The 10,842-nt window shown below is 36.3% G+C and overlaps 1 protein-coding gene across 2 annotated transcripts in view; it reads left to right on the top strand.

The window, feature by feature from the left end:
• The first annotated feature begins 206 nt into the window (after nucleotides 1-206).
• The window catches only part of HMGCLL1 (3-hydroxymethyl-3-methylglutaryl-CoA lyase like 1), a 169,576-nt gene continuing 158,940 nt past the window's right edge, over nucleotides 207-10,842 (top strand). For both annotated transcript variants that reach the window (XM_045843359.1, XM_045843356.1), the window contains exon 1: nucleotides 207-404. In XM_045843359.1, the coding sequence (XP_045699315.1) occupies nucleotides 297-404 (108 nt within the window). In that variant the 5' untranslated portion in view covers nucleotides 207-296. The remainder of the gene's footprint in view (nucleotides 405-10,842) is intronic.

Here is a 10,842-nt window from a genome sequence, read left to right as displayed (position 1 = left end):
GCGCTGTGCAGCGTGCAAAATGCGCCACACCTGAACAAACGTTGACTTAGTTCTTCCTCTCTTCTGGTTCCGGTATTGCAGGATTTTGCACAGGTACCTCCCGAGCTGCGGGCGCGGCCACGTAGTGCTCTCCGCCTCCTAGGCGCCGCCGCAGTGTGCAGAGCAGGGCTGGTGCGCGGCGCCGGCGCACGAGAAGGGCGCGCTCCCGAGCTGGCGCAGTTTCGCTGGGCGGTGCCCAGCCCGCATCCCTCTCCTCCAGGTTCCTACCTATCGCGGACTGCAGCCCCGGCCCTGCCATGGGGAATGTGCCATCTGCAGTGAAGCACTGTCTCAGCTACCAGCAGCTTCTCCGGGAGCATCTTTGGATCGCGGATTCAGTGACTGGGGTGCTCGACCCCTCACAGGTACCAACTCAAGGCCCAGAGTGTCCCCATCCTCTTGCACACTGCCACCGGCCTTTGCCCCTATAATGTCACTTCTGCACTTCAAGGCCTTTCCTGCAGCAGTCTGTCCTGTTAGGAGTCACCCCTCTGAAGGTTTCCCGTCAACTCTGAACATGTAGACCCGCCCTACAGATCGGACTCAGCAAAATCCTTACCTGTGGCCATTTGCTGGTCCCTAGAGGAAACTGTTCCTTCTGTTTTTCTGTTGGAAGGAATGAATTACATAATATCATTTGTAGCTGTAGGCAGTCAGCCAAGGATAGTGCCCTTATTTTCAGTTGCCTCCTTGTATTGTGTAACAAAGAGGACAAATTTGCCAGAATGTGAAGCAGAAAAAGGAAAGAAGCCAACATAGAAGGTTAGGAAAACATGGTAGGATGAAATTATCCATCATACCATTAATTATTCCTAATGTAGTTATGCTTCAACACACTTGAATAAGCTTGGAAAAATGGTAAAAAACCCCAGCAATTTCAGACCAAAATTAGCCCCATGTGATAACTGAAAGCCCATTTTTAAACAAAGGCAACCTAATAGTATGCACATACATGTGATTTAATGCATTCTCAACCAGAGATAGCAGGTAAATTATACATATATAACATTTATATATAATATTATATATTTATTTATTATGTATATTAACTTTTCCCTTGAAACTTAACATTTCTCAAATTAATATCAGTGATAATTGTTATGTAAATGTTAAACCATGGCGAAAGGGAGAGACACTGGGAGGTTAGCTAGCATTTCTTTTGAATTTTTCTGGATGCAGAAAAAGTTGATTCCTGATTTATCATGTAAACAAAATAATAACTTGTATTATAATATTTTAATAGGTAAGCACAATTTTACTGTTTCTTTAAATAAACTATTCTAATGTTAGTTATCAGTTTTCCTATCATTTTACATTTTGAGTGTTCTCAGTTCAGTATGTGAAATTGGAATTCACAAACAGGAAGTTAGCATTTGTCATTTGTGGATTCTCTAAAAGATACTTTGCTCCTCATTCTCTTAAAAGATGGCCTTGATTATGACTCAAAGCTCTTGTTGACAATGCAAGAGAAGGAGAGTTGCTCTTTATCTTTTCATCTGTTCACAAGTCTTTGTATGTAATTTTCCTACATTTTAATTTGATTTTTTATAACTTTCCTCTTAACTTTAATATTTATTCTGTTACATAATCAGTTCAGAATTCTCAACTTTTGTTCCCTAAGTCTGAGACTTTATATGACTTTTGTTGCTGGCTTAACATTATATTTCTTTGTTCCCTGCCATGGTCTGATTTTGTGGGCTTTGGGGACAATTAATTGAAGCCAGGCTGTTACGTGAGGTTGTCTGCTTTGCCCTGTTTGTGGAAGCTAAGATAATTGAAAATGACTGTGATGACTGATCAAGGAATGTCAGAAATAGGATTTTGATATTCACTAGCCTAATGAAGGCTTTTTGTTCCTTTTTGAGAAATAGCAACATCTTCTCTAAAATTGCCTTTTTATCCCCCAACTGCTTTGCCTGGGAAACTCCTATTCATTCTTCAAACACAGCTTCAATGTCACTTCTTTTCACCAATTCTCTTCTACTTACAGAGTTAATGCCCCTTTATGGGCTTTTATGGAATTTTATACATAATTCCTTTTTAGTCCCAGCCTTATTGAATTGTAATTTTTTTATGTCTTACTCGATTTGAACTCAGAGCAGCATTGACACCTGATGCTTGGCTCTGTAACTTATTATATTCCTTGGCTTCTGCTTAACAACACCCTTAGTGTTTTAAGCCCTGCCTCTCCAGTTCCTCAGCCTGGAACCAGAATGGCTCAGTGACCTGTATCTGGCTAACTGTTCAGGTTCTTTGTGACTTCTTATTCCCACTCACTGTTTCAGTTACTATTTGTATATCAGTGTTTTCCAGATTTATATTCCCATCTCTCACTTAAGTTCCAGTCCAGATGTTTAGCTACTCACTTGACGTCGTCACTTGAGTATCTCCAAAGAGATTCTAACTGAACATTTCCAAAATTGAATTCATGTTCTTCTCCTTAGAATGCCAGACCTTCTCTAATATTTTCTATCACAGGGAACACCATCACAGTTCATTCAGTCCTGCCAGTCACAAACCGGGAGCTCCTTATTTTCATTTCCCCACATCCAAAGTGCCACTAAATCCTGCTATTTTAGCTCTTGAATTTCTCTCAAAGACATCTGTTTTTCCAACTTTACTGCTGCGGTCGGGTTAAAAATGGCATTTTCTCTCATGGACTTAGACTATTGCAATCCTTCTCCAACCCACTATCTCTATAGCTAGGTAGATGTTTTCTATTTCACACAGAATCATGCTCTTCCCTTTTTTCACAACCTCCTTTAAGTTGCCATAGCTTTTAGGAATGAACACCAACACTCTCAGTGTGTTCTCTGAAATTTCAGATGCTCTTTTCATTGCATCTCTCTGCAACATTATCTTAAGCTACACTCTTCTTTGAGTGGCCTTCTTTGAGTTCCCTAGTAATGTTTCCTTTGGTAACTTTGTCCTCACTTGTTTTCCCCTCTGCTGGCAACATTCTTTCCAGCTAATTAACTTCTATTCATCCTTTAGATTTCAACTCAAATGTTCTTTCTCATGAAATCTTTCTGATTCTCAAGGCAAGTAGTCTTGTTATCATACATTGCACAGTGCACTAATCTTTGTGTATAATATAGATTATAAGTTTTTTTGTGATTATTTGTTGTTTAACTTCCTACCAGACTCTAAGCATCATACAAGTAAGGACAAAATTCACCACAGGATACACAGCATCTAACAGAATGTCTAGTTAGTTTTTGATAGCCAATAAATACTTGTTAAATGAACAAATGAATGAAGGTTTGCCTTTCTAGCCCATAAGCATCACGTACTTATGGGGACCATGAAATTCTTCTTAGTACTCTTCAGGGCTCAAGACAATGATTGGTGTTTTATAGTACAGTGGTAAATATTTGTTAAATGAATGCCAAGGTTATAGAATGAATACATGGTCAGTAAAGTTTAGTCTTAGTGATGGATGATAAGTATTATTACTGTTTTATCTTATATTTTCATCTGATGGAACCCAGTCATGGTTTGATGAGGAGAAGAGCTGAAGATGGATTCTGGAGGCTGTGAAATGACAGCACAGTGCTTAATCAATTGCTAAGTGCAAATCTGCAGAGAAAACCCTGACCAGAACTGTACTCTGAAATTGTTTGCATTATCCCTCTTCCCCCTCCCCTCTGTTACTGTAAGTTTGTTCTTTATTTCTGTCTCTGGTTATATTTTGATTGCTTGTTTGTTTAGTTGATTAGGTTCCACTTATAGGTGTGATCATATGGTATTTGTCTTTTACCATCTGGCTTATTTGACTTAGCATAATGCTCTCCATATCCATTCATGCTGTTGCACAGGGTAGCAGCTCCTTCTTTTTTTTCTGCTGTGTAGTATTCTCTCATGTAAATGTACCATAGTTTTTTGATTCACTCATTTACTGATGGGCACTTAGGTTGCTTCTTACACTTGGCTATTGTAAATTGTGCTGCTATGAACATTGGGGTGCATAGGTTCTTTTGGATTGGTGTTTCAGGGTTCTTAGGATGTAATTCCAGCAGTGGAATTGCCGGGTCAAAATAGGCAGTTCCATTTTTAGTTTTCTGAGGAAATTCCATACTGTTTTCCACAGTGGCTGCACCAGTCTGCATCCCCACCAGCAGTGCACTAGGGTTCCCTTTTCTCCACAACAACAAGACCAAAGAGGGTAGGTTCAAGGGTGGGAGGTGAGGGTGGCTGGGGTGGAAGGCTGTGGTGGGGTGAAAATGGAGACAACTGTACTTGAACAACAATAAAACAAACAAACAAACAAACAAAAAACAAAGAATAAAATCCAAGCACAAAAAACCCAAAGAAATAATTTGATTGCAGTTAGGACAGACAGATTGTATTTTGAAGACTCATGTGCTGTACAGAAGAAAACTGAAAACCTCGACTCTTTTCTGGGACACATTTGTTCTGTGATTTTGTGCAGGCCTGACTAGACCTTAAGTTTTCAGTTTATACATTAGAGATAATTATTCATGATAAATTATTGGGATAGAATTAAATATTGGGTGTGTGTATGTGTAAATACACAGGCACCCTTTTGGGGGTTTAATAATTTATTACCAAGTTTAAAAAAATGTGTCATTGTGCATTAAAAGCTTACACTACCACAGCTCCACTAATTAAATGCTTTGAGTCTCTGGGTTTTGCTGATGACATTGGTTTTTCAGAAGATTTCCTTGATAGACCAAGAAGTTAAAATTAATCATACTGTGTTGTAAAGTGTGTCTAAGAGCCTGTATTATTTTTTATTTTTGTCTCATATAAAATAGGTGTATTAAACCTGGTTTAATTAGTATATTTTTAAGTTTTTTATTATACTTAAGTTTCTGGCAGAGCAATCCCTTTTTGATTTTCAAGTGCTGCTTAAGTGATAGCACAGTTCCTTCATATATTAATACCCCATTGCAACGATAAATTCCCAAGGTTCTCAGTTCTAACACTAACAGTCTTTCAAATGTATTAGATTGATAAAAGCAAAATTGTAGATTATGAGATTAAATTTATAGTTATTTCACATCATATCCTGATCCTTTAAGTTACATTTGCTGTCACCAAAAATTGTGATCAAAAGTAAAGTATTTGGTATTAATGGATCTCTGGAATTTACCTAAATGTACTATATTTCTGCTTAAATCTAATCAGAGGATATGGTAACTAAATACTTTTTAGTTTGCAACTACACAGCTCTTAGTGCATTTACTAAATACCTTAGAATGACTAGGGAGGAATTTTTGGAAAGGAACCCACATCCCATTCCATAGTTTGTTTTCTATTTGTCTCAGGTGTTCTGTGCATCTTTTTTCACCCTGCCCATTTTTTTTGTTTCTTTTGAAATTATATGCTTTTTAGTACTTGTTTTCCCTCTGCAGTAGTTTGTTATTATATACTGTTTTTCCTGCAATTTTAGTTGCTATGTCAACACACAGCCTTGACTTATGAACATATTATTTAAATTAGTGCTCTTACAGCTACTAAAATGCAAACATAAATAACTCCATTTTCTGCCTTCTGCTTTTCATATTGTTGTTTATACTACTTTTCTACATGATGTATTTGTTATATATGTATATCTGTACACAGTCAACATACATTTATATTTATGCACATATTTTTTTCCTTTGCTCTTTACCATTCTTCATTTCCATTCTTTCATCTGAAGTAATTTCCTTCAGATAGAGGTATTTGCTTTATATTTTCATTAGTAAAAAAATCAGCTGAATCATTTTAATCTTTGAAATTAGATTTATTTTGATACACACATATATACATATATGTATATAAATATAATGTGCATAAGTATGAGGTCCAACCAGAAAGTATCCAGCCACGTACTATGAAAAATAGAGACATTTATCAAAGAAGATACTGTACATAGGCCCTGGACAGTGCTTCTGTCTAAAAATAAATAAATAAAATCTTTAAAAAAAGAGAGAAACATTGTACATAGGATACCTTTAAACTAGGTACCTTGGGCCCTCACACAGTTCTCCCAGTCACCATCTCTGCCTGGTTCTGTTTTCCTGAATCTCATTGATGATCTGAAATCTCTTCCTTTTCAAAGGTGATTTTAGTTTCAGGAAAACCCAGAAGTTGCAGGGCACCATCTGGGCTGTACAGGAGCTGAGTTACCTGGGTGATTTGATATGTTGCCCAAAATCCCTGTATGAGACATGATGTATGAGCGAGTGCACTGTTGTAATAAGCCTCCAATCATCAGTTGCCCCTAGCTGCAGCCTTCTGAATCATCCAAATAGTTTCTGCAGAGGAATGTTCAAGCTTAATGCAAAATTCCACGCAGATTCATTTCTCTACTCTCTCAGTCATTTTGAATGCTACAGCCACACAGTACACATGCTCACTCAAGGGTGCTCAGTGAGCACTGCCCCCACTGACTAGTACAGCGAATTGATTGTTCTCCCATGCACATTCCAGTCCACTCTCCTTGGCTGCCAGGTTATATCGATGTCGCACAAAGTGTTCTTGTTATGTTAACAATGGCTGGACTTTTTCTGGACAGACCTTCATATAAATGAATATTGACTATGAGTATATACTTCCTATAAAGAACTAAAATACATGACAGCAGTAAAAAACCTGAAGATTTCTCAACAAATGCAAAGAAAGCCAGAGACAGTGAAATCAGCTATTAGTCTTATTTTTGGTTCTCTGATAATAATGTATCATTTATTCTATTTTCATTGTCTTTGATATCCAACAGTGTGACTATAATGTGTCTAGATTTATCTGTTTGTTTATTTGTTTATTGTATCTACTAATGGTTCATAGCACGTCTTGAATCCATGTCTGAATAATGTTGGCTTTCATATATTTTGGAAATTTTTCAATCATTTCTCTTCAAGTATTGCTTCTGCTTTCTTATGACTCCCCCATTAAGCCCATATTTTGAAAAATCTCAGAATTTTCCCTGGGCCCAATTTACTTCTTACACCCATTGTTTGATTTTTCATCATTTCTTTTCTTTCCATGTTCAGTCTGAATATTCTCTTATCACCTATATTCCATTTTACTAATTCCTTCTTCAGCTTTTTCTAAATTGCTGTTAATTTAATTTATTGAGTTCTTAATTTTAGTTATAATTTTGAATTAACATATTTCTACATGATTTTTAAAACCATAATGCTCCATGTTATCATAAATACTTAAATATTTATCTGAGTTATTTCAAGTTTCATGTCTGATAACTAACACCCATATTCAGATCTTCTGTGGGTCTATTTCATGAATCTATCGTCTTGGAATGCCTACTCAATTTTGAATTTATCATGACAACTGATATGAAAAAATTATAGACAAAATTTATGCAGTGAGTGATACTGTCCTTCTCCAGAAAGGATTATCTACACCACTCTCTCTCCAACCTCCACTATTTTACTCGTTCCTTGCTTCCTGCCTCTGGAAATTACCATCTGTTCTCTGTATTCATGAGTTAGTTTTTTTAAGATTTCACATGTAAGTATGACCATACAATTTTTGTCTTTCTGTGTTTGACTTATTTCATTAGCACAATACCCTAAGGTCCATCTATCTTGTCACAAATGACAGAAAATTCTTTTTATGGCTGAATAATATTCAATTTTATGTGTGTATATTACAATTACCTGTTGATATACACTTAGGTGGTTTTCATGTGTTAGCTTGTAAATAATGCTGCAGTGAGCATGGGGTACAGGTATCTTTTCAAGGTAGTGATTTCATTTTCTTTGGATAAATATCTAGAAGTGGAATTGCTGGGCCAAATTGTAGTTCTATTTTTAATTTTTTGATGATCCTCCATACTGGTTTTCATAGGGGCTGCACTAATTTATATTCCCACAGTACACAAATGTTCTCTTTTCTCCACATCCTCACCAACATGTTATTTCTTAAGTTTTTGATCATAGCTATTCCAATAGGTGTGAGGTACAGAAAATAGTTACCTTTTGCTTCTAGCAGGCAGTAATGTATGGATAGCTTACATTAAGCCAGTCAGATGCTTAGCTGGTTTGAGACTGAATCTGTGTCATTCCCGAGGGCTTGCCTTATTCTCTTCCCCTTTTTATTTCGTAGCTCTTCAGGGGTTCTAACTATAAGGCCTAGGATATTTAGCAGTGTGTATGTTCCTCATTGGGACCTGAACTCAAAATATTTCCTCCTTAGCTCTGATGATCTTCCCAGCTGCAATAGAATGGCAGACGTCTCAAGAGGAAAGTTGTGCTGAATGTTGGTGTTACTACTTTATGTTTTCCTTCTGCGTGGTATATTGGCCACTGAAGCACTCACTGCCTTGGCAGTGCTGAGGCTATCAAACAACTGTTTTCCATTAATATATTGTACAGATTTTCTGGGTTTTCTCAATAAGTTGTTTGCTCCAAATAAGCTAGTTGAAAGATTAACAGTATAACTGGGAAAATGTAGAAAATACTACTTGTGCAATATAATTTCAAATATAAAAATATATTTACCATAATACAAAAATTTGAAGTGGGTACAGTGCCGTGACAACTGTTTAGAATGACTATTTATTTTTCATTTATTTTTGCATCTTTGTTGAATTATAACATTGTATAACTTTAAGGTTTATAAATTTGACACACTTTTTCAAAATGATTAGCACTATAGCTTTAGTTAATACTTGCATCACTTCACATAATTACCATTCTTTTTTGTGGCAAGAACATATAAGATGTACTCTCACAGTAACTTTCAAGTATCTGATACAATTTTATTGACTATACATTAGATTCCTACAACTCATTCATCTGGTAGCTGGAAGTTTGTGTAGAATAAAAATTCAAAGTTCAAAGATGAAAAGATTGGTTGCTCCATAAAAAGTAGTGTCTTATGAAAAACAGACTATTCTAGTGGTGTCCACTCTAAATATAAATTATGAGATATAGAGAAGATATTTTTTAAAGTATATTTTTAAAAATATTTTTAAAGATTTTATTTATTTATTTTTTTTTTAGAGAGGGAAGGGAGGGAGAAAGAGAGAGAGAGAGAGACATCAATGTGCGGTTGCTGGGAGTCATGGCCTGCAACCCAGGAATGTACCCTGACTGGGAATCAAACCTGTGACACTTTGGTTCCCAGCCCGTGCTCAATGCACTGAGCTATGCCAGCCAGGGCTAGATATTTTTAAAATAATATGAAAAGTAATATTGTGCCCAACTTCAGTATCTGACTTTAGAGAAGCAATATGCTAATTACTCCTTCTGTATGTGTGGCATAGTCCAGCACATTTGTTGAATTAATGAATCAGTGAGTGATTATATTTCCTTTATAATATATTATCTCTACTGGTATTAGTTTACCTCATATCTTTCCATTTATGGGCCTGAATTTGGTAAACATATTCTTCTTAACCTTTTCTTTTTTAGTCTTATCTTTTACTTCATTTTTTCCTGGTTCATTCATTCATAATCGGTCCCATTCACTCATTAATGAGCTTTTTAAGAAGTGTACATGTTTTATTAATTTACTCAAAAAGCATTCCGTGTGTTTGCTGATCCTCTTGTCCAAGTGCATGTGTTTATATCTGTCTGTGCATGTGTGTGATGTGCAAACAGTTGATTTTTATATTTGAAAAAAATTGTTTCCCTTGGCTGGCGTAGCTCAGTGGATTGAGCACGTGCTGAGAACCAAAGTGTCGCAGGTTCGATTCCCAGCCAGGGTACATACCTGGGTTGCAGGCCATGACCCCCAGCAACCGCACATTGATGTCTCTCTCTCTCTCTTTCTCTCTCTATCTCTATCTCCCTCCCTTCCCTCTCTAAAAATAAATAAATAAAATCTTAAAAAAAAGAAAAAAGAAAAATATTCCTATTTTTCTGAATTAGTGTTTTAATTTTCTTTATTTGAATATTTATTTCATGTAATTTTAGTCTCTTAAAAAGTAAGGGCTTTAAGACAATACATGTCCATTTTTTTATTATTTTGCTTTAAATATGTCTCTATAAGCTACTTATCTGATTGTTTCAATCCTTAACTAGGTGGATTTAACTTTAATTATGTGTAATGTGACTATTGGTATGTTTATCCTATTTTCTGTCATATTTATCAGCCTCACCACTTCATGTTTATCTTTGAGGTTGTTTATACATTTTACTATTCTTATTTTGTATTTACATCAATAGAATTGTTTGAAGCAAAAGACTTATTTCACAGAATGAACTTTTTCATCTTGTGAAAAGTCTGTTTCATGATCATTACCCCAGTGTTTCTCACATAGCATGTAACCAGGTACATTGCCATTCCCAAGACCCTCTTTGTTGATATAACATAACTGACAGATGAAGTAAAGGTAGAGAGTTGCAAAGACTTATAGTGCGGGTGAAGCCAAAGCTTTCAGTCACAGGCACAACAGAGTTAGAAAGTTGAAAATGTAGGCACATGTGGACAGAGGCTTAATAAGTGAGCAGTCACAAGCAATAATAAGCCTTTTGTATGGCCATGCAAATTAATGACAGCTGAAATAAAATAAAATTCCAGTGAATTTAACTGGAAGTCAAGTATTGAAGGGAAGGTTCACCAGTACATTAAATATTCTGCACAATAGCGTCAAAATTTGGGCTGAAGGGAATGATGGTGAACAGAGTTCTAATGGCCTCAGTATATAAGGGATACAAGTCCTTAAACAGGAGTAAAGGGAGGTAAGTGATGCCAAATCCCATGGATCTCAAAGGATGGGGAGTTTTTATACAAGTAAAAAGGAGTAACAGTCTTCAAGATGTAATGGGATCTAAAGATACCATCCGTGCTAAGGTGTAGGAGACTAAGCAGTCTCTACATGAGAGG

The sequence above is a fragment of the Phyllostomus hastatus genome, unplaced genomic scaffold (genome assembly GCF_019186645.2).
Source record: "Phyllostomus hastatus isolate PE091 unplaced genomic scaffold, TTU_PhHast_1.1 phas_contig_40, whole genome shotgun sequence".
Classification (NCBI taxonomy): Eukaryota; Metazoa; Chordata; class Mammalia; order Chiroptera; family Phyllostomidae; genus Phyllostomus; species Phyllostomus hastatus.
Note: the sequence above shows the minus strand (reverse complement) of the source record. Positions and strands in the feature narration are given on the sequence as shown.